The 25,501-nt window shown below is 36.8% G+C and overlaps 1 protein-coding gene across 2 annotated transcripts in view; it reads right to left on the reverse strand.

Annotated features, from left to right (window-relative positions):
* PTEN (phosphatase and tensin homolog) overlaps nt 1–25,501 on the reverse strand; it is a 103,686-nt gene that overhangs the window by 31,127 nt on the left and 47,058 nt on the right. Inside the window, exons 3-5 of one of the 2 annotated variants that reach the window (XM_027529217.1) lie at nt 8,731–8,775; nt 2,205–2,248; nt 184–422 (exon numbers count right to left, since the gene is read on the reverse strand). In XM_027529217.1, coding sequence (XP_027385018.1) covers nt 184–422; nt 2,205–2,248; nt 8,731–8,775 — 328 coding nt within the window. The remainder of the gene's footprint in view (nt 1–183; nt 423–2,204; nt 2,249–8,730; nt 8,776–25,501) is intronic. The other variant, XM_027529216.1, reaches the window with a different exon arrangement.

Raw genomic sequence — 25,501 nt, forward strand, 5'->3', positions numbered from 1 at the left:
CATGGCATGAAGAGAAAAACTTCAGTGAATCTGCCATTTGCTCATATGAAAGTTAAGGTAGCATACTGACTTAAATGTTTAGAGGAAGGAAAATAAGGGTTACCAATTATCTTTGTAAAAATTTATTTTCCAATAAATTCTCAGATCTAAGTAGACAGAAAAAAAAAATCAAACATAACTTACCTTTTTGTCTCTGGTCCTTACTTCCCCATAGAAATCTAGGGCCTCTTGTGCCTTTAAAAATTTGCCCCGATGTAACAAATATGCACAAATCATTACACCAGTTCGTCCCTTTCCAGCTTTACAGTGAATTGCTGCAACATGATTGTCATCTTCACTTAGCCATTGGTCAAGATCTTCACAAAAGGGTTTGATAAGTTCTAACTGTGGTGGATTATGGTCTTCAAAGGGATACTGTGCAACTGTGATAAAAAAATAACCTCAGAATAAGAAAATAATCTCACTTGAATTGCTTATTACAAGTAGGTTAACTTTAGAAATGTTGCATACAAATAGTTTAAAAATATCTGAACTATAGAGAAAAAGAATTTATTGTCTGATAATTTTCTAAGTTTTGAACAGAAAATAATCTCTCATTAACTCAAATTTATCCATTAGACAGGTACGTCAAGTATTATTTTCCTCACTTTATGATGGAGGCAATGGAGTAGCAACATATCAGAGGTCACAACATAACAGAGGGAGAGGTAAACTCAAAATGATACATCACATGAACCTCTTATCAGGGCTCTCAATACATTTTCTAGCAAAAGGAACTGTAATATCTATAATATTGCATTATCACAAAATATGTATTCCAGAGAAAGCAAAGATCACTAATAAATCAACAATGCAAAAGACTGCATTTTATGCTATATATAACAGAAAGGCGAAGCATATTATTTTAAAGATGGTCTCAAAAATGTAACTGTTGCATACACACAACTCTAAACACATTTACAAAAGACACTTAAAAAATTTTTGTTTATAATGTATACAACTGCAGCAAAGTTTATCAAGCAAAGTTTTAGGACTTTTCACATAAGTTGTAAGAACTCAAAACTTCTCTGTTCCCCATAGTTGGGGTTGAGGTTTTAAAAATTTTTTTTTCTAGAAATAACACTTTAAATATGTCACTTAAATTTTATCTTATTGGTCTGTGCCTAGGTTCCACTCTATAAAAATCCTGACTAACATTCAAATAATTATCCTCTGTGTCACTTAAATATGTGAAAAGTGTGTCTTTTATATCTTCAACCAAATCATTCATAATGTGACACAAGATACACTCAATTAAGCCTTTGGTCTGACAGAACAGCCTTCAGACAATGACTACTACTACAGGCAGTCATCAGGACAGCTTTGATTTAGTCATCTGCCTAGCTGAACCATCATTTCATCTTCATTTCCCCAGTGGCATACAAAAATACCCAGGAAAACCTGTTAAATGTCTATTCGAAGGTGGATAAAGCTCAATTAAGACACTCTTTGACCAGTAAACAGCAAAAATCCACTAAAAATGAAACATTCTTAGTAATAAATCTATCCTAGCTCTCAGTTATTTCAGCACTTCTGAATTCTTAAACCAAGTTTGAAAGTCTGTCCTTATAAATATTTAGGAAGGAACAATGGCAAATCTGTAGCTCACGGCATCAACTTTCTCTTTGTGACTATCACAGCAGCATCTTGCCAAGCTTCTCAACGTTCTAGGTCTCTCATGGTTCAAAGAGTTCCACAAACACAAATGAAAGTTTTTTGTGGACTCTGAGATAAAATATGCTACACCTGGAGAATAACTCACTTAAAGCAATTTTTGCTCTCATCTATCAGGCTCCTTTTATCCATATTTCATTATACCCTTTTCCACTGTACAGGTCATGTTCCATTACAGAATTAAGCCATTCTCCTTTCTCCCTGTAATCTCTTACTATCATGCCAAATGCCTCAAATCACAGATATAACCCTCTATTTATTCTGTTAGTCTATAAATTTCTCCTAGTTTTCAGTTAATTCAATTTAGTCTTCCTCATTTACATGATACTTATTTCCAAAAACACAACAGCAAAATTAATTTCAAATTTTCTCAGACCATCTTTAAGATAAATATATCACTTAATACTTGAGATTATTCATTATTGGTATGACAGTAAAATTTAGACTGTTGGCTTCAAGTTATCTAACATAATATGTGTACCTATACTTACCTCTGCAATTAAATTTGGCGGTATCATAATGTCTTTCAGCACATCTAAAAGAAAAATTTTAATTTGATATAAAATTATCTTGTGCACTTGAGGAAAAAAAGTGCAACAGTAACAAACATTTCTGAACCTTTATAATATACCAGGCATTATGTTAAATATCTTACATTAACTACTTCTTTTAATCCTAAGAATCCTATGAAGTAGGTCCCATTCTTCAATCCACATTTTACAATTACGGAAATCTAGGTTTAAAATGCTAAGTATACACAATCAGAGCTTATACATTTGGTTGCAAAATTTGTAATGTCACTAATATAAAACAGGACAAATTCACCTGCATCCACACCGTCACCATTCCCTTTATGAAAATTATACACGCGAAAGGACTTGTTATTTCACAAGTATGTGTAAATAACTAACTAGTTTCAATTTTATCTTTGCCTTACAATTGAGCATACATAGTTTTCTCAAACTATTATTATAAAAGATGTATGTTATAACAGTTAAAAAAAAAAAGTAGGGGAAAATTTAAAGCAAAGAATGAAAGTGAATGATGCTAATCTACTCAAACACAACATTAACTCAGTTATTTTAAACCTGATCTTTCCCTCCATAGATAAACCAAAGGTCATCTTTTTCAATAATCTCTCAGGTCGTAGGTTTTAATTAAAGTCTGAGAGTAATGAAAGAGTAGTAAGTAAAATCAATACAGAAAAACATTGACTTAGCATATTTAAAGCATGCTAAAATCTGTCTTTTTACCAGTAGTCACACATTTGCTATCATGCACTGGCTGACTCATGATTAACAGGCCACATTTATAGGCTCAGAAAGGGATTCCATACATTAGTTTGTGGTCAGCAGCATCCTGATAACTCCAACTACTAGCCAAACCAGGTATTTTCAAAAATTTAGCACTTTAAAACAAATAAAGACTCTTAATCCATCACTGCAAAATCCCCAAATTTTTAAACATCTGAAATTTTCTCTTAACTGTATGGTAAACTCAACTGCAGGAGAACTAGATCTGAGTTTATAAAAATGTGTAGTCTTTAATTAATAGAAATACATTTAGAACGAAGAGTGAAACAATCTATTCTAGGTACTGTTCCAAATCCTGCTGGGGTGTTATGTAATACAGAATATATGTTTCCATGTTAACGTTCTAAAAAAACTGAAAAATTCTGAATGCTGAAACAAAACTAGTTCAAAGAGTTTCAAATAAGCAATTATGGACCAGTGTTTTACATTTAAAAATCCTTAGAATATCTGTAAAGTTCTTTTATTTTAAACAGTTTTTGAAATCCACATGAAGATAGGGAATCCCCTGGCAGTCAAATGGTTAGGATGGCGCTCTCACTGCTGAGGGCCCAGGTTCAATCCTTCGTTGGGGAACTAATATCCCACAAGCCTTGTGGTTGTGGCCAAAAAAAAAAAATTCCACATGAAAGTTGAAATAACTCTAAGTAAACTGCAATCCACTAATTTTTAACTGGTCAGATCTGAAACAAATCAGCTTTTATACTACCACTGAAAACCAAGTTTTCCCCTTTTAGGATATTATAATTAAGTATATTGAGTTTGCTAGAAAGAAAATTTACTTAATAATGAGATGCATATATACACATCTTTGCTAAATAATTTCATATTCACTTAAATTTTTAAAAAATGACATAAAGAAGAGAAGTAACCATGAAAATACTATCATTTTACACTGTCTTTGGTACAGATTAAAGAGGAGTATGGTCAATAGTGAAGAATCTGTGAAAAATGCAAGTTAGTGTTAGTCGCTCAGTTCTGTCTGACTCTGTGAACCCATGGACTGCAGCCTGCCAGGCTCCTCTGTCCATGGACTCCTCCAGGCAAGAATACTAGAGTGGGTTGCCATTTCCTTTTCCAGGGGATCTTCCTGACCCAGGGATCAAATCCAGGTCTCCTACATTGTAGGCAGTCCTTTACCATCTGAGCTACCAGCAAAGCCAAAGAGTCCATAATGGAATATTTTATAAGGAATCATGTAAAGATAGAGCTTAGGAGACAAGGGGAGCACTATATGCCAGGAAACAATTCTAAGAAACTGGTCTCATCACAGCAAAACAAAAATAAACATTTTGAATTTTATACAGCTTCAGTTATCTATAAAATTCCCATACTTTTTTAGCAGCTCAAACACTATGACTACCTTCATACTTTGACTCTCAAGAAATATTGTTAACAGGAAAAAAACAGAGGGAAAGTGAAAACAATGAGCTACTAAATGTCTACTAGATGTGCATACCTTACAACCAAGATTCCTTGTTTTCAAATTCATCCTCACAATCAGTTAATATTATCTCCATATTATATATGAGAATGCTAAGATTTACAAGAGCATTACAAAACTTGCCCCAAACCACAATATATAAATGGAAAAGCCCAGCACTTCTGATTACAAAAGCTGAACTTTTTTCAGTACTGTTTCACACTTTCTCATAAAGAATATAAAACGGTTTAGAAAACAATAACAAATTTTAGTCAAAGTCAGCATTCCTACAAGAGCATTATTTGGCATAACAGAACCAACAAACAGTGGTAATGAAAACATGACCAAAAAATAGCAAAAATCTCTACAAGTATGGATAGGGAGTATGTGAAAACATATACTGGGTCTGGTAGGGATAAAAGTGATCTGGGGAGAGGTTAGGGTAAAAAAGAAGATCCTCAATTAAAACCTTCTCTGATAACTGCACAAATACACACACATACTATTCCTTATAAATTTTTTGTGGTATATTAGTGATAGGACAAGTTTTTAAAAACAAACCAAAATTGACATGAATGGGAAATGGGATTTGACCAAGACAAGTGTTAGGAAGATTTAACCATTTTTGCTTCCTTATACAGAGAACTCAAAAGACATCTTTTAAAAATCATCATCTCCTTTGGCTTTCAAGAGATAAGAAAAATGAAGATACACTGAAAGAGTTTTTATGAAGCAGCAGAAAATGAAGAAAGGGATAAGATTAATAGAAAAAGCTTCCAGAGAAGTGAGACTTGCCATAGATTCAGCTAGGCATGTAGGTCTCTTCTTCTTTACTTTCTTCAATGGAACTATCCCTATCTTACAAAAGAAAACTTAATAGATAAAAATTAATAACAGCTAAAGGTTTACCACAAAAGGATGGAGAGTTGTATGTTAAGGAGAATATACGATGAAATAGTCAATCTTTTAAAAATTAGTCTCTAAGGAACATTTAGCTTCCTCAAAGGCAAGAACTATATTATATCTTTATACCCTATCTTCCCCCTCCTCACCTTACCCTCCTCAGAAGATAAGATTATAGAGGAACATACAAAGATGAAATACACACACTTGCACAAAACAAATTGATTAATGTACTAATTCACCAAGTATATCTGAATTTGGTTAATGATTTGAAGCTAATTCTGTCCTTTCTTAAAATAACCTTACTGAATGACCAATAATATAGAGATATAAACAGATAGTCAATTAGAAAGTCTATGTTAAGAACTCTTCATCCACATATGTCATAGTTGCCATAAAAATTTTAATATACTATTGAATATAGGTATGTTAAGTCCAAGTATTTTAAGGTCTTTCCACTTACATATGGCTTCAAAGACATATATCACATGTTATTAATATCCTAAAAATAAAAGAAACAAAACAGAAACATCTGCTACTTATCAGACTCACTTACCCAGAGCCAAAAATATAAACAGGGATAGGTAAAGAAGACTGAAAAATGATGTCAGAAATCAAAACATTCTACAACTTGGTAGTTCTAGGAATTTCTGAAGTAAGTAAAATTTGGGGAGATTAAAACAAACAAAAAAACCAGAAAGGGAATACTGGTATCAACAGTGGACGGTCTGCTAACATATGTACCTGTGTGACCTTGTTCAACTCACTTAACTTCTCTAGGCCTCAGATTCCCCATCTGTAAAATGAGAAGGTTGGACTAAATGATCTCTTTCAGATACTTTCCAGTTCTATGATTCCATTAAATGGATGGGGGAATAAGCGAGTTAAAATATGTGCACCAAAAGCTACTCTCAACTAATAATGAGACAATTCATTAACTTGAGAGTCCAATGTTTGGATATACAAACAGGCAATCAAGTTTCCAGGCTAGATCCCAATGCTGATTTTAACCAAATAACACAAGTGACCCACAATACTGACAGTACAAACCTAAGTTTTAAATTCTGGAAGCAGGAAGCCACTGCATACAGGAATGAAAAGTATTTCCTTTCTTTTCTTTGGATATAATGTTAAAGCCTTCCTTCTGGGGCTCTACATGCTCAATCCTCAGAGTCTAAGTCCAAAGTGACTCATTTAGTGGACTCCAGCTTTTGCAGTTAGTTCATGACCTCTTTTTTTTTTTAAACTTAAATTCTGAATCCATTTGTTCAAAAACTACAAAACTCTGTGACTTATTTTCCTCCACATAAACCTGTGGCACCTGCAACAAAAGTTGTTGCAGAAGAGGTTAATCCAGAAAAGAGAAAGATACATGCACAGATCATTTGTAAACAGCTGCTGCTGCTGCTGCTAAGACACTTCAGTTGTGTCCAACTCTGTGTGACCCCATAGACGGCAGCCCACCAGGCTCCCCCATCCCTGGGATTCTCCAGGCAAGAACACTGGAGTAGGTTGCCATTTCCTTCTCCAATGCATGAAAGTGAAAAGTGAAAGTGAAGTCGCTCAGTCATGTCCGACTCTTGGTGACCCCATGGACTGCAGCCCACCAGGCTCCTCTGTCCATGGGATTTTCCAGGCAAGAGTACTGGAGTCAGGTGCCACCTAAACTAAGTTTCTGCAGCACCTGTTTGTTACTCTCCTTCTTTTGATTATACCACTGCTCCCTCCACACACCATAATCTGACCATAATGGACCAAATCTGGCCACCAAGCTTCTCACATGCCATTCTCTAGGTCTACAACACCATTTTCCCTCCTCCTAAGCCTGTAGGTAAACCTTCATGATTCTTTTCACCTCAGCTCAAGCATTCTGTTCTTTATGAAATCTTCCTTATAACAGGCAATCATTATTTTGACTGTTGTCCATGTAGCTCTCTTCTATACAAGAGTTACCTCTTCTATAATACTTTGTCTACTTTTTACATTAGACTAATTACTTGAGGGCTGGAATGACATCTTACTCACCTCTGCACTAACATTTTAGAATGTCCAACATGTAACAGGCACTCAGTAAATGTCTGCTTCTTTGTGGATCTGAGGAAATCATTTTACAACTAAGAAACAACACCTGCGCCTATGTCACTCTCAGATCTTCTGAAGTCTTAACAGAGCACAAAGATCACTAAATTAAAGATAAAAAAGCAACATCCCATAAACCAATAAGGCACTGCTGCTGCTGCTAAGTCGCTTCAGTCATGTCCGACTCTGTGCGACCCCACAGACGGCAGCCCACCAGGCTCCCCCGTCCCTGGGATTCTCCAGGCAAGAACACTGGAGTGGGTTGCATTTCCTTCTCCAATGCGTGAAAGTGAAAAGTGAAAGTGAAGTCGCTCAGTCATGTCCGACTCTTTGTGACCCCATGGACTGCAGCCTACCAGGCTCCTCCATCCATGGGATTTTCCAGACAAGAGTACTGGAGTGGGGTGCCACTGCCTTCTCCCAATAAGGCACAGAGACGCTTTAATTTTTTGGTGAATATTTGAAAGCCCACTCTAGAAAAGAATCTTCTTCTTATATCTGATAAACTCTACAGAAATTAAATAGTAGATAGTAAACATAACTTGGGATTAAAAATTTTTTCAACGCACAATTTATACATATCACACAGGAAAAAATAAAAGCCATGTAGAAACATAACACATTTTATGTATCATTTTTTAGAATTAGAAAATGGTCAATATTTGGGGAAGAAAAAATGGTCAAGGGCAAAATGGTAAGATATTAATATTTTCCTCACATTTTTCTTGCCTTTCTTTTTTTTCCACATCTCTACTCACAAAGTCAAAAGAAAAAAGGAAAAGTTAAAGATAAGGTCAGCTAGCTGAATCAAGAGGCAATCCTTACACCCCTGCCTCAAACAAGAAGAACCACCCATTTTAACAATTTAGGTAATTTATTTATCTTATATACAGTTAGAGAATATACTAATAACTTTTTCAATCAATTGACCTAGAGACACAGAATAAAATTATATTAGAAGCTTCCCTCCATAGAAGATGGCATTGATGCTTTAATAGAAGCTCTGTGTGAATTACACTTCCAGTTTCCACATGGTTATGGGCGCAAAGATGGGCTAGATGCCAAGTCATTTGAAGCAGATCAAGCAACATGAATCTGTGCTGACACTGTTTTACCTCATCACTACACTTTCTAAATGACCTAACAATGCTCTCAATCAGAATTCTTGAACTAATTGTTTTAGGAATACAATTCTGTTAAATTTTAACTTTAACTCTACTTCACTCTAACAAGGAAACAACTTTCACTCAATAGTTGTTTTAGAAGATATTTGCAAGCATACAAACAAGAAAACATACTTACAGATTGTATATCTTGTAATGGTTTTTATGCTTTGAATCCAAAAACCTTAAAACAAAACAAACAAACAAAAAGCCACCATTAACAAAAATGAGCTAACATTTGAAATTACATTAATACTATTGAGAAAAACCAAAAGACAGATTCTATTTTTCCTAATCTCAAATGTAATTTAAGAAAAATAAACTTCAATAAATATTCCCTCCATTGGTTTAAACTAGTAAGCAGTTCCTTCTTATATAATTATATTACACAGATTTATACAATCTGAAGTAAAGCCATAGCTTTTCATAAAATGAATATTTTCATAATCTCTCTTCAGCCTAACATAATGAAGTTGAGCATTAAGAAATAACTTCTTTAAAAAGCATTATTAGCATTTAGCTCGTTACCTAGCTTATACATTTTTCTGAGTCACATGCAATCAAATAATCTTAAAAATAATCTTAGTAACTCAGTCATCATTTCTTTCAAACTAAAAACATTTGATATTTGAAAGCTGCAAGTAATAACTACTAGTTTTGTACAGTGTATAAAATGTTTTCACATACATATTCTTATGTGATGCTCACCAACATCTAAGAGGTAGAGCTTATTCGCATTTTACAGATGAGGGAAGTAGGTAAAAGAAATTACAGGGCTTGCCCGAGGTCACACAGCTGCTATGCCAAAAATCCACACCAAAGACCTCGCTCTCAACAACTAGTGAAGAAGCTAAACAACACTCACAGCCAACACTTTATATGCCAGGCTATGCCGGGCACGACTGTAAGTTTATGCATGTAAACTTACCAAATCCTGTGAGGTAAGTAACAGAGGGATTAGAAATGTGTAAGGCTGAGGAAACAGAATAAATAGAAGAACAAATGGAAAACAGAAGAGACGAGTTTAAAAGACCTAAAATCTAGGAGATGCAACATATGAATAGGTATCCCAGAGAAAAGGATGGAAAATACAGGAGAAGAAATCCATGATATAATTCAAGAAAAAGACCCCAAACTGAAGATCATGAATTTCCAAACTAAAAGGGTATAATGAATATTAAAAAAAAAAAAAGAGAGAGAGATCCAAACAAAGGCATACATATTTTAGCGAAGTTTCAGAATATTGAAGAGATAAACGTTAAGATCTTAGAAACTGCCTGAATCAGGTTTCATAAAAGAAATCTGGAATCAGAATAACTTCATCCTTTTTAATGGCAACACCAGCAGCTAGAAAATAATTAGACAAAACCTTCTGACTTTACATTATTCCTAGTCTAGAATTCCACAGCTGCTGCTGCTGCTGCTAAGTCGCTTCAGTTGCGTCCGACTCTGTGTAACCGCACAGACATCAGCCCACCAGGCTCCCCAGTCCCTGGGATTCTCCAGGCAAGAACACTGGAGTGGGCTGCCATTTCCTTCTCCAGAATTCCACAGCAAGATACACTATAAAACAAGTGCGAATTTATAATAAAGACATTTTTAAATAAGCAAAGTCCCAAATAATTTTGATTTCCACATATTCTCTCGCTCAGGAAATTATGAGAAAATTATGAGAAAATGTGTTCCACCAAGACAAGCGTGGGAAACCTATGGAAAAAGATGACAAGTTTCAGAAACTGAAGAACTCAACTCATGAGAAGAAAACAGAAAACAGAGAACCCCTGAATGAATAGTGAAGGAACACCTCAAGAAGAAAGTCATACAGCAAGCTCAGAGAAAAACTAAGCCAATTTAGGGACGAACAAAAGGTTCCTGAAGAAGATGAAATTGATACAATGCCAAATGTGCTTAAACATTTCCAGAGACTCAAACTTAGAGGCAAGTTTAGAGACAAATTAAAGTTAAGAAGGCAGAGACTAAATAAGAGAGCGAGAAAGGAGGAGAAAGGGAGAAAGAAGGGAAAACAAAATGTGTAGGAAAAACCAGCTATAATATACTATATTGTTTATATTGAGTTCAGCTGCTCAGTTTATATTGAGTTCAGTCGCTCAGTCATCTCTGACTCTTTGTGAACCCATGGACTGCAGCATGGCGGGCTTCCCTGTCCATCAACAACTCCCAGAGTTGCTGATGGGCAACAAACTCCAAACTCATGTCCAAACTCATGTCCATTGCAATGGACCATCTCATCCTCTATCGATCCCTTCTCCTCCTGCCTTCAACTTTTCCCAGCATCAAGGTCTTTTCCAATGAGTCAGTTCTTTGCATCAGGTGGCCAAAGTATTGGAGTTTCAGCTTCAACATCAGTCCTTCCAATGAACACCCAGGACTGGTCTCCTTTAGGATGGACTGGTTGGATCTCCTTGCAGTCCAAGGGACTCTCAAGAGTCTTCTCCAACACCACAGTTCAAAAGCATCAATTCTTCAATGCTCAGCTTTCTTTATAGGCCAACTCTCACATCCATACATGACCACTGGAAAAACCATAGGCTTGACTAGATGGACCTTTGTCGGCAACGTAATGTCTCTGCTTTTTAATATGCTATCTACGTTGGTCACAGCTTTTCTTCCAAGGAGTTAAGCATCTTTTAATTTCATGGCTGCAATCACCATCTGCAGTGATTTTGGAGCTCCAAAAAATAAAGTCAGGCACTGTTTCCCCATCTATTTGCCATGATATGATGGGACTGGATGCCATGATCTTAGTTTTCTGAATGTTGAGTTTTAAGCCAACTTTTTCACTCTCCTCTTTGACTTTCATCAAGAGGCTCTTTAGTTCTTCTTCACTTTCTGCCATTAGGGTGGTGTCATCTGCATATCTGAGGTTACTGATACTTCTCCCAGCAATCTTGATTCCAGCTTGTGCTTCATCCAGCCCAGCGTTTCTCATGATGTACTCTGCATATAAGTTAAATAAACAGGGTGACAATATACAGCCTTGACGTACTCCTTTTCCTATTTGGAACCAGTCTGTTGTTCCATGTCCCGTTCTAACTGTTGCTTCCTGACCTGCATATAGGTTTCTCAAGAGACAGGTCAGGTAGTCTGATATTTACATCTCTTTCAGAATTTTCAACAGTTTATTGTGATCCACATAGTCAAAGGCTTTGGCATACTCAGCAAAGCAGAAGTAGATGCTTTCTGAAACTCTCTTGCTTTTTTGATGATGCAACGAATGTTGGTAATTTGGTCTCTGGTTCCTCTGCCTTTTCTAAAACCAGTTTGAACATCTGAAGCTTACAGTTCACATATTGTTGGAGCCTGGCTTGGAGAATTTTGAGCATTACTTTGTTACTGTGTGAGATGAGAGCAATTGTGTGGTAGTTTGAGCATTCTTTGCAATTGCCTTTCTTTGGGATTGGAATGAAAACTGACCTTTTCCAGTCCTGTGGCCACTGTTTCCCAAATCTGCCGGCATACTGAGTGCAGCACTTTCAAAGTGTCGTCTTTTAGGATTTGAAATAGCTCAACTGGAATTCGATCACCTCCACTAGCTTTGTTCGTAGTGATGCTTTCTAAGGCCCACTTGACTTCACATCTCAGGATGTCTGGCTCTAGGTGAGTGATCACACCATTGTGATTATCTGGGTCGTGAGGATCTTTTTTGTACAGTTCTTCTGTGTATTCTTGCCACCTCTTCTTAATATCTTCTGCTTCTGTTGGGTCTTTACCATTTCTGTCCTTTATTGAGCCCATCTTTGCATGAAATGTTCCCTCGGTATCTCTAATTTTCTTGAGATCTCTAGTCTTTCCAATTTATTGTTTTCCTCTATTTCTTTGCACTGATTACTGAGGAAGGCTTTCTTATCTCTCCTTCCTATTCTTTGGAACACTGCAGGCAAATGGGTTTAACTGTAAACGACATTTATCTAGTTATGACATAAAAACTCAATATTGATAAAATCAAAATTACAATATAACTTCTGGAAGTATGGGAGAATGAAAACATGTGGCTGGATTAAGGGGGGAAAAAAAAAGTCCATAAACTTGAATGTGAAAAAGTATGTTACGCAGTCAGTCAAGCAGTACTTAAAACTTTATCACTAACTGATGTCACATTACAGTTTTTGAAGATACCAAAATATTATTTACAATCAACACTGCAGAATTAACATTAGACCTGCCAATAGATTTAAATGTGTTTATAACTATTATTATATAGATATTTTAAAATATTTTATAAACCACTATAATCAAAACTAATATAATAGGCATATTTGTAATCCTATGAATTTTATCAATTTAAATCATTCTAAGAAACAGTTCATAAACTTCAACAGACTGTCTACAAGATACACGGCATAAGATTATGAACTCTTGCCATGGGGCAGTGGTTGTTAATAAACCCTATAAATCTATCTGATTCTAGTAATTCATATGTAAATATTTAAGGTATGTGTAACTTCCTATTTCTTTTTTTTAACCCACTACTTCAACCAACCCAGGAAGTATTGATTTTGCTATGAAGACTTCTATTGAACTATAAATAATATTACAGGAAAAAGTGGTATGTTACAGACTCTTCCACTCCTATCTCTTGTACCCTCTTTATCTTCTGTATTCTTGGATATTTCTCAATTTGTACTTTTGGATTTTTCTTTAAAATTAGGTAAAATTTACATATAGTGAAATACACAGATCTCAGGTATACAATTCTATGAATTCTGTCACAACCACTCCAATCAAAATATAGGACACTTCTTCCATCCCAGAAAATTCCCTCATGCCCATTTGCAGCGAAGCCCCACCAAGCTCTCAGGTAGCTACTACTATTTCATGAAGTATGCATTCTTTTTTAACTGACTTCCTTCACTTACTTTTTAAATTTATCCATGGTGTAACATGTATCACTAGTTCATTCTTTTTATTCCAATTATTATTCTGTTGTATGAACATACCAGCACTGATCCATTCTTCTTTGATGGAAATCTTGGATTTTACAGTTTTGGGGTTATTATGAACAAAGTGCATAAACATTCTTGAGCAAGTCTTTTATGGGGACATATGCTTTCACTCCCTTGAGTAAATAATAGCTAGGAGCAGAACTGCTGGGTCACAGAGTAGATAGGGGTGGGTGCATACTTATCTCTGTGAGAAACTACTGAACACCTTTCCAGAGTGGCTGTTCTCTTCCACAGATCTACCACATTTCAAGAGTTTCAGTTGCTCCACAGTCTTATCAACATTTGGCACTGTTGGTTTTTTTAAAAAATTCTAATCCTTCATTTGTTTATTAGTCAGTTTTCTACTTCCTTTTGTGAAATATCTAAGTTACTGGCTCATTTTATCCCCCAACTGGATTGTCTTTTTTATTACTGATCTAAAGGAGTCTTCTATATATTCTGGGTATAAGTCCTTTGTCTGATATTTGCTCCCTGTGTACAACTTGCCTTTCCATTTCCTTAATAACGTGCCTTGATAATCAACAACTTTAAATTTTTATAAAATCCAATATATCATATTTTTCTTTAGTTTAGAACCTTGTAGTTTCTCTGAGAAATCTTTCCATACACAAAAACAGTTCATAAAGATATTCTCTTTCTTTTGTTCTAGAAGCTGTATACATACTTTTAGACTTTTCTCAGTTTCTATTTTAATTTGGTTGTAAATATAGATAATGCTAAGGATAATTAGCATTGGAGAAGGAAATGGCAACCCACTCCAGTGTTCTTGCCTGGAGAATCCCAGGGATGGCAGAGCCTGGTGGGCTGCCGTCTATGGGGTCACACAGAATCAGACACGACTGAAGCGACTTAGCAGCAGCAGCAGCAAGGATAATTAGAATATCTAAAACACGGACAAATGATTTCAAGGACAGTGATCATAAAATTTAATAAACAACAACTCACTGCTACCTGCAGTATCTTCCACCATGGGTTGCTTATGACAGAAAATGAATAAGCAAAAAATACTCTACAAAATACAATATTCTCTCAGAAAGCCTACAATGTAAATGTGAGCAGAGGAGGGGAGAGTAGGTATTATGGAGGATTAACATTGCATTTTTAGTTCATTCTGAGTTTGGTAACTTTATGATTTGAATCCAAATACATAAACCTACACTATATTAATAGGAATGTACACATCCCATTGCCCAGCTCCAGGGAATACTATTCAAATGCGATAGTCCTGTACACTTCAACTGGAGCCCAAAGGAGTGCCAGAACACATACCAAAATGGTCACAGTGGTTATCCTGGGTTTACAGGGAAAGATGGGCCTTTCATGATTTACTTTCAACACTTCTACAATTTTGTTGTTAAAATATAAGCACATACTACTTTCAAAAGAAAAAAGTTTTCTGTTCTAATGTCTTTCCCCAAATAAGTAAGAACTGATGAAGTTATATCACACTGTTTTACCTACAAAGAGTGGGCTTCATGAAAGTCTAGGTTCTTTTTTTAAACAGTATTTTTTAGAGTTTACATAAAATTATTATTTTTATATACTGTTTTGAAGTACAAAAGACAAGAAAGGTTTTTTATGTGACAACAGTCCTCTTTGAGAAATAATTAGTTTTAATAAGATTCATGCAATCCTTATTTATAAAGACTCGGGAGGTTTTTCTTAATTGTATTTTCATTCATACTGAGCCTGTCCTGAGGATATTAAAAAAAAAATTTACTAGCACACACTTGGTGCCAAATCACAAATCTGACATCAGTGAGAAATGATGTCAGCAAAACAGAATGAACGATTCATTAAAATGCTGGTAATGTGTTATTCCTTTAAACCCCTCCTAGACGTTCCAGACATGAAAAGCTTTTTCTTCAATTTCATCAACATACTTTTTATGTTACTTTAGCTAGCAACTACTTTGTTTATAGTGTATATTCAAAGATAACTGTTATCTTTTTTTAATGTTCAAGGATTATTTATTATGGGCACAATTGCTAAGAATTTCTGCTTTCCATTCTTTTTTCTACATTCCTTTCAGGAAGGACAAAGTCTTACTAAATAGTCTCATTTGATTCCTCATAACACATACTTAAAAATAAAATCACTTTAGTTCTAAAAAAGAAAAGTATCTATAAGGGTAGATGGTGACTGCAGCCATGAAATTAAAAAACGCTTACTCCTTGGAAGAAAAGTTATGACCAACCTAGGTAGCATATTGAAAAGCAGAGACATTACTTTGCCAACAAAGGTCCGTCTAGTCAAGGCTATGGTTTTTCCAGCGGTCATTTATGGATGTGAGAGTTGGACTGTGAAGAAAGCTGAGCACCGAAGAATTGATGCTTTTTGAACTGTGGTGTTGGAGAAGACTCTTGAGAGTCCCTTGGACTGCAAAGAGATCCAACCAGTCCATTCTGAAAGAGATCAGCCCTGGGTGTTCTTTGGAAGGAATGATGCTAAAGCCGAAACTCCAGTACTCTGGCCACCTCACGTGAAGAGTTGACTCATTGGAAAAGACTCTGATGCTGGGAGGGATTGGGGGCAAGAGGAAAAGGGGACGACAGAGGATGAGATGGCTGGATGGCATCACCGACTCGATGGATGTGAGTCTGAGTGAACTCCAGGAGTTGGTGATGGACAGGAAGGCCTGGCGTGCTGCGATTCATGGGGTCGCAAAGAGTCGGACACGACTGAGCACTGAACTGAACTGCTCTGAAACTTTCATTAAATTATATATTCCACAAATAATGATTAAGCTAGTAAAATGAAAATAGATTTGAGATGGCAAATAGGTGCCAAACTGGTGGTGGCTTAATGAGGTGCAATGTTAAGGCTATTAGAACAATACCCAGGTTGGAGACTGAGAAAGAATATGATGATTGATTACCAATGTCTGCCATTAGTGAGGGAGAGAGAATAAAATAAAAATGTTCACTCTGCCATCTCTAGAGGACATCAATACAAACTTATGGGTTGTTGTTATTCAGTCACTAAGTTGTGTCCAACTTTGCAACCTCACAGAATGCAGCATGCCAGGCTTCCCTGTCTTTCACTATCAATTTAAAAAAAGAAAATTTGAACATTATAAATTATTATAGAGTAGGCAAAGTTACTGTAACCAGATAAAAGTCTATTATGAATAAGCCTTTAAAAGCTTTGTTCTAAAAATGTTTTTTCACACTGGCATTCAATATAAAGGGGCCATCTCTTAAAATTTCTCTTACAGGAGCATGTATATACTTTGACCATTATAGAGTACTGGTATAGGCATTTTTCCTTTGTAAATAACTGCAAAATTAGGGAAAAACATATAAGGAACTAAACAAAAGGCAGCAGAGGCCTATGATCTTCAAGGAAAAAGAAACCTTACCTGCCTCATGCAAAACCTGTACGCAGGTTTTTCTATAAGTTTACCCTTATAGATACTTTTCTTTTTTAGAACTGAAGTGATTTTATTTTTAAGTGTGTGTTATAAGGAATCAAATGAGATTATTTATGTAGTAAGCTTTTGTCATTCCTGAATGGAATGTAGAAAAATAGAAGAACAGGAAGCAGAAATTTGTAGCGGTTGTGCCCATAATAAATAATCCTTGAACATTAAAAAAGGATAACAATTATCTTTGAATATACATTATAAACAAAGTAGTCAAGAAGCAACAGTTAGACTCAGACTTGGAACAATGGACTGGTTCAAAACTGGGAAAGGAGTACATCAAGGCTGTATTTTGTCACACTGCTTATTTAACTTCTATGCAGAGTACATCATGCGAAATGCCAGGGTAGATGCAGGCACAAGCTGGAATCAAGATTGCCGGGAGAGATACCAATAACTTCAGGTATGCAGATGACACCACCAGTGGCAGAAAGTGAAGAGGAACTAAAGAGCTCTTGATGAAGTTGAAAGAGAAGAGTGAAAAAGCTGGCTTAAAACTCAACATTCAAAAAACTTAAGATCATGGCATCTGGTCCCATCACTTCATAGCAAATAGATGGGGAAAAAATGGAATCACTGATAGACTATTTTCTTGGGCTCCAAAATCACTGAGGATGGTGACTGCAGCCATGAAATTAAAAGATGCTTGCTCCTTAGAAGAAAAACTATTACAAACCAAGACAGCATACTAAAAATCAGAGACATTACTTTGCCGACAAAGGTCTGAATAGTCAAAGCCACGGTTTTTCCAGCAGTCATGTATGGATGTGAGAGTTGGACCATAAAGAAGGTTGAGTGCCAAAGAATTGATGCTTTTGAACTACAGTGTTGGAGAAGACTCTTCAGAGTCCCTTGGAGAGCAAGGAGATCATATCAGTCAATCCTAAAGGAAATCAACCCTGAATATTCATTGGAAGGACTGATGCTGAAACTGAAGCTCCAATACTTTGGCTACCTGATGCAAAGAGCCAACTCATTGGAAAAGACCTAGATGCTGGGAAAGATGGAAGGCAGGAGGAAAAGGGGACGACAGAGGATGAGATGGTCGGGATCGCATCACCGACTCAATGGACATGAGTTTGAGCAAGCACCAGGAGATGGTGAAGGACAGGGAAGCCTGGTGTCTTGCAGTCCATGGGGTCGCAAATAGTCAGACCAACTAAGCGACTGAACAACAACCCCAAGCCTGCCTTGTTTTCAGCTTGAAGACTCTTTTTTGACAGAGCAGAAGGAAATGGAACAAAGGTTTCACTGAGGTAAACAGACAGAAATTGGAGTTCTGGATGGTAAAGCAGCTAGAGTTTGTGGAACACAATAGCAGAAAAAGGAGGATGAAGAGATGGAGGGACTTCTAAGTTTGTGTGGAAAGTAACCTCAGGGCCTTGGCATGGGTTAGGCTGCATATCTGCAGGTTCTGGAAGCATAATGGAGATAACATCAGAGAAAGCACAGTACTGGGAGAAAGAGTTCTGTCCAGCCAGAATGGAGAGACCTCAGGTATTCAGCTGAGACCCTAGAAAGCCACACCTGAGGAATAAGGACCATGACATGAAGCAAAAGACAAAACTGAAACAGGCCTACCTTAACAAAGAAAATCAAGTCTGATAATATAAGGAGATTAGCCATTAATTTAAATGCCTGCCAAAATGAAACTCAGCACACTTAAAGTAACAATTCAGACTTCCTACAACATATCATCCAAAACATTCATCACGCAATTAAAACTTATTAGACATGCAAAGCAGGGAAATATGATCTATGACCAAGAAGGAAAAAAAAAGCAGCCAACAGAAACCAATTCCAAGATGAACCAGATGTTGGAATTAGCAGACATGGACTTTGAAGCAGCTATTATAAAAATATACAAGAATGTAAAAGAAAATGATTACAGCTTAAGTGACAAGATGAAAAATCTTAGCAAAGGCATAGAGACTATAAGAGACAGAAATTCTAGGTCTCAAAAGTACAATATCTGAAAAGACAAATCTACTTGCAATACTGAGGACTTCAGAAGATGTGGGAGATTGAGTTTTCTAAGAATGACATATTCCCCATTCCACATGCTCCTCATAAACATAACCTTAACAATGGTCTCTTTTAAGTGGTGGAGTCTATGGTCCATCCCCCTTGAATCTGGGCACACTTCTATGATTACCTCCACCAACTGAGTACTGGCAGAAGTGAGATAAAGCTATTTCTAACACTGCTGCTGCTAAGTCACTTCAGTCGTGTCTGACTCTGTGCGACCCCATAGACAGAAGCCCACCAGGCTCCCCAGTCCCTGGGATTCTCCAGGCAAGAACACTGGAGTGGGTTGCCATTTCCTTCTCCAATGCATCAAAGTGAAAAGTGAAAGTGAAGTCACTCAGTCGTGTCCAACCCTCAGTGACCCCATGGACTGCAGCCCACCAGGCTCCTCTGTCCATGAGATTTTCTAGGCAAGAGTACTGGAGTGGGGTGCCAATTGCCTTCTCCGATTTCTAACACTAGGTCATAAAAAATGCCATATACTTCTACCCTGGACTCTGGATCTTCACTTTCAAGAAGATGCCATGCTATGAGGAAGCTCAAAACAGCATACAAAGAAAGGCCAAGTGTAGGGGCTCTGGCCAACAGCCCAACTAAAGACCCAGATAACAAACAGCCTATACCAGACACATGAGTGAAAATACAAATAGATGATTCAGCCCTCAATCTGCCAAAACTCATCTCCTGTCACTGAGTTTTCCCAACTAAGGCCCCAAATATTCTGGAGCAGAAACAAGTCATTTCCATCATGCCTTGTCCAGATTTCTGACTCACTTAATCTGTGAGTACAAAATAAATAAATGTTCTATGCAATTTATGTTTGGAGGGAGGTTTGTTATGCATAGATATCAGCTGGAAAATAAAGATATGAATTTGATAACACATAGTAGTTATTTATTTAACCTAGAGAACAGAAGAAAGAAATTGAAAAACAAAAATTTAAAGACATCATGGCTAAAAATTTCCCACCCACGGTATATAAAACAACTTAGAGACTCTAAAAGCTCAATAAACTTCAAATAAGACAAATATAAAAAGAACCAAACTATGCCTATCATAATCAAAACCACTGAAAACCAAAGGGAAAAAACAAAAGGAGTCAGGAAAAAGATACATTATGTATCTAGGAGAATACAAGCATGAATAATGGCAGACTTCTCATCAGATCTAATGTAGCATTCAAAAACAAAAACAAAGCCATCACAGAAGTCTATATCCAGCAAAATGCCTTTCAAAAACAGTCAACAAATACAGAGGATCTGTCACCAGCAAACTTGTTCCTAGGCTGAAGGAACTAATTCCAGATGAAAACTTTGACTCTAAAGAAAGAAACAAAAAGCATCAAAAATAGTAAATACAGGAGTATAAAAGGACATCTTTTTTCTTGATTTCACTGAAAGATAACTGCTTAAAGCAAATAAAATAACACTGTATTCTGGGGTTTACTACATACGTAGACATAAAATACACGACAAAATAATACAAAAGAAATGGAGGAAAACAGAATTTTACTGTTGTAGGGCTCTTATATTTTCATGCTTACAATAACAACTCTAGGAGAACTATAACAAGCTGTGTTCTATAATTCCTGTAACAAACTCTAAATATATACAGATACACACACACACACACACACACAGCTAAAAAATAGAAGAATTTAAATGGAATACTTCAAAATATTCTATTAACCCCAAAGAGGACAGAAAAAAAGGAATGAGGGAGAATGAGACTGAAATAGGAATGAATGAACAATTAAACACAAATAGGAAGGTGTTAGACTAAAAGAAAACATATTAATCATCATATTAAATATAAATGGACTAAACACTCCAATTAAAAAAGCCAGTGATTATAAGGCAAGTTCAAAATTACAAATACTTGCTATATAAGTTGGCACACTCTACAAGCAATGAATACACTATGCAATGTTAAAAACTGAAAGAAGCCAGATTACATAAATCAAATGCAAAACTAAATCTAGATGCAACTAACTCTAGAGGCTCTATACATTAACACCTTGCTACTGAATTCATTCCAAGAGAGGAGAAAGAATCTAGGTAGCAAGATAAGCTTTTACTGACTCTTAGAAGGTATCAGAAATTCAGTTAGTTATTATTTTGGTGAAGTTACTGGTGGCCCAGAGTCTGATCTTCTATCTTTCAGAATTAAACTTGATCATGTCAACATATTGAGCAGTGTTTTTCCCCCCAGGAAATTAGAACCTGTATTGTATGACTGATGTATAATTATTATAGCGATCATAACAGCAATATGTTAATTTATTGAAAAATCCAACTGCCATAAGAACTAAATTATTCATTTAAGATCATATCTCACCGTAAGGAGATCTGAGAAGTATAATCAGAATGTTGCTGAATAAGTGTGAACTCAAACACAAGAAGTTAGTAAAATGAAGCAATTTTTAATAGCCTAAAATATTCTGATGTTTCCATCTCCACAAAAGGAACAGTTTTGCCAAAAATATCTGAAGTTCATTGGCTAAGGCTTCCTTTCTCTTGGCAGCGTTTTTCCTATATTTCAATAGCCAACTGGTCTTTCTTTACACTGAAAGGCTTTATGTAGATGAAGTAAACATATTCCATTGGATTAATCTGAAGTCTTAAAGTTCTAAGAGTCCTTCTGTTTCTTAAAGGTGAACTAGTATATTTCTGCTCTGTGCCAGTATTTATAGATTAGAGTATTCTATCATTTGCAAGTGCCTGGACAACTGATAAAATAAATATAATCCAAAAAATATTTCTTGAAAACTTGCAAAGTGACAAACACTACTGTAGATACACTGGTAACAAAACTCCAAGTATGAACAACCACAATCATTAATAACAACTGCTCCCAGCAGCATGACAGAAACCCAGCATACCCGTTTTTTAAAAAGGTGTCCCATTCAGAAAACAGACACTAGACAATTCTTACCAATCCAGCGTAGGCTAAAAAGAAAAATAATTACTTTATATGCTACATTTTTCTACAGCTATTTGGTAACCATATTTAAGTCATCTGCTGTATCCACGTTGAATCAATATTTGCCCTTACAACCCTAACATACCTACAGCTGCTACTGCTTTTACTGAAATGTGAAATTGGATTGCTGTTTTTCTTTTTAACACATAAATCATACCATGCTTAATCCCATTAAACAAAGGTAAACTTCAAATACGTCATTAGGTTGGTGGAAATGTAATTGCTGTTTCAGACTGTGAATTTTAAATCATTAGAACTAGGCTCAAACACATCTTTATTAATCAAAATAGGAACCATTATAATAAATACATTTGTGTCAATAAGAAGTAAGTTTGTTTATTCCTGTAGCATAAAAATCCGAGCTTCAGGATTCCATGAACCCTTGGAGAATATTTTCTGCCTCCTGCTGGTTGTAGAAGTGTTTTACCTGCAAAAAGCTGAGATGCTTGAAGAAACGGTAGTTGGCTGGTGAGAGGGCAGGTGAATATGGTAGATGAGGCAAAACTTTGTGGTACAGGTCATTCAACTTTTGAAGTGCTGGCTGTCTGATGTGTGGTTGGGTGCTGTTGTGGAGGAAAACCGGGCCCTTTCTGTTGACCAAGAGCAGCTGCAGGCAATGCAGTATTCACTGCATCTCATTGATTTGCTGAGCATACTTGTTAGATGAAATGGTTTTGCCAGGCTTCAGAAAGCGATAGTGGATCAGACTGGCAACAGACCACCAGCAGTGACCATGACCTTTATTTGGTGGAAATCAGTCTTTGGGGAAGTGCTTTGGAGCTTCTTTTCAGTTCAACCACTGAGCTAGCTGTTGTTGCCTGTCATATAAAATCCACTTGTTATAGAAAAGCTATAACAAACCTAGACAGCAAATTAAAAAGCAGAGACATAACTTTACTAACAAAGGTCCATCTGGTCAAAGCTATGGTTTTTCCAGCAGTCATTTACAGATGTGAGAGCTGGATCATGGAAAAGGCTGAGCAGCAAAGAACTGATGCTTTCGAATTGTGCTGCTGGAGAAGACTCGAGAGTCCCTCAGACAGCAAGGAGACCAAACCAGTCAAATCTAAAGGAAAACCCTGAATATTCATTGGAAGGCCTGATGCTGAAGCTGAAGCTCCAATACTTTGGCCACCTGGTGCAAAGAGCCAATTCACTGGAAAAGACCCAATTGCTTGGAAAGATGGAAGGCAGGAGGAGAAGGGGGCAACAGAGGATGAGCTATTTGGATTGTATCACTGATTCAATGGACATGAGTTTGAGCAAACTCTCGGAGATAGTGAAAAATAGGGAAGGCTGGCATGCTGTAGTACATGGGCTTGCAGAGAGTCAGACATGACTTAATGACTCAGTTCAGTTCAATAGCTCAGTCATGTCCGACTCCATGCGACCCCATGAACTGCAGCACGCCAGGCCTCCCTGTCTATCACCAACTCCTGGAGTCCACCCAAACCCATATCCATTGAGTTGGTGACGCCATCCAACCATCTCGTCCTCTGTTGTCCCTTTCTCCTGCCCTCAATCTTTCCCTGCATCAGGGTCTTTTCCAAGGAGTCAGCTCTTCATATCAGGTGGCCAAAGTACTGGAGTTTCAGCTTCAGCATCAGTTCCACCAATGAACACCCAGAACTGATATCCTTTAGGATGGACTGGTTGGATCTCCTTGCAGTCCAAGGGACTTGCAAGAGTCTTCTCCAACCACAGTTCAAAAGCATCAGTTCTTCGGAGCTCAGCTTTCTTTATAGTCCAACTCTCACATCCATACATGACCACTGGAAAAACCATAGCCTTGACTAGACGGACCTTTGTTGGCAAAGTAATGTCTCTGCTATTTAATATGCTATCTATCTAGGTTGGTCATAACTTTCCTTCCAAGGAGTAAGCGTCTTTTAATTTCATGGCTGCAGTCACCATCTGCAGTGATTTTGGAGCCCAGAAAAATAAAGTCAGCCACCGTTTCCACTGTTTCCCCATCTATTTGCCATGAAATGATGGGACCGGATGCCATGATCTTCGTTTTCTGAATGTTAAGCTTTAAGCCAACTTTTTCACTCTCCTCTTTCACTTTCATCAAGAGGCTCTTCAGTTCTTCTCCACTTTCTGCCATAAGGGTGGTGTCATCTGCATATCTGAGGTTATTAATATTTCTCCTGGCAATCTTGATTTCAGCTTCTGCTTCCTCCAACCTAGCATTTCTCATGATGTACTCTGCATATAAGTTAAATAAGTAGGGTGACAATATACAGCCTTGACGTACTCCTTTTCCTATTTGGAACCAGTCTGTTGTTCCATGTCCAGTTCTAACTGTTGCTCCCTGACCTGCATACAGATTTTTCAAGAGGCAGGTCAGGTGGTCTGGTATTCCCATCTCTTGAAGAATTTTCCACAGTTTATTGTGATCCACACAGTCAAAGGCTTTGGCGTAGTCAATAAAGCAGAAATAGATGTTTTTCTGGAACTCTTTTTCGATGATCCAGTGGATGTTGGCAATTTGATCTCTGGTTCCTCTGCCTTTTCTAAAACCAGCTTGAACATCAGAAGTTCACAGTTCAGGTATTGCTGAAGCCTGGCTTGGAGAATTTTGAGCATTACTTTACTAGCGTGTGAGATGAGTGCAATTGTGCAGTAGTTTGAGCATTCTTTGGCATTGCCTTTCCTTGGGAATGGAATGAAAACTGACCTTTTCCAGTCCTGTGGCCACTGCTGAATTTTCCAAATTTGCTGGCACATTGAGTGCAGCACTTTCACAGCATTGTCTTTTAGGATTTGAAATAGCTCCACTGGAATTCTATCACCTCCACTAGCTTTGTTTGTAGTGATGCTTCATAAGGCCCCTTTGAATTCACATTCCAGGATGTCTGCCTCTAGGTGAGTGATCACACCATCGTGATTATCTGGGTCATGAAGATCTTTTTTGTACAGTTCTTCTGTGTATTTTTGCCACCTTTTTTTAATATATTCTCCTCTATTAGATTCCTACCATTTCTGTCCTTTATCGAGCCCATCTTTGCATGAAATGTTCCCTTGGTATCTCTAATTTTCTTGAAGAGATCTCTAGTCTTTCCCATTCTATTGTTTTCCTCTATTTCTTTGCATTGACCGCTCAGGAAGGCTTTCTTATCTATTCTTTGGAACTCTGCATTCAGATGTTTATATCTTTCCTTTTCTCCTTTGCCTTTTGCTTCCCTTCTTTTCACAGCTATGTGTAAGGCCTCCTCAGCCAGCCATTTTGTTTTTTTGCATTTCTTTTTCTTGGGGAATGGTCTTGATTCCTATCTCCTGTACAATGTCACAGACCTCCATCCATAGTTCATCAGGCACTCTATCTATCAGATCTAGTCCCTTAAATCTATTTCTCACTTCCACTGTATAGTCATAAGGGATTTGATTAAGGTCATACCTGAATGTTTTAGTGGTTTTCTCCACTTTCCTCAATTTCAGTCTGAATTTGGCAATAAGGAGTTTATGATCTGAGCCACAGTCAGCTCCCAGTCTTGTTTTTGTTATGGAGC

The sequence above is a fragment of the Bos indicus x Bos taurus genome, chromosome 26, assembly GCF_003369695.1.
Source record: "Bos indicus x Bos taurus breed Angus x Brahman F1 hybrid chromosome 26, Bos_hybrid_MaternalHap_v2.0, whole genome shotgun sequence".
In the NCBI taxonomy this organism is placed as follows: Eukaryota; Metazoa; Chordata; class Mammalia; order Artiodactyla; family Bovidae; genus Bos; species Bos indicus x Bos taurus.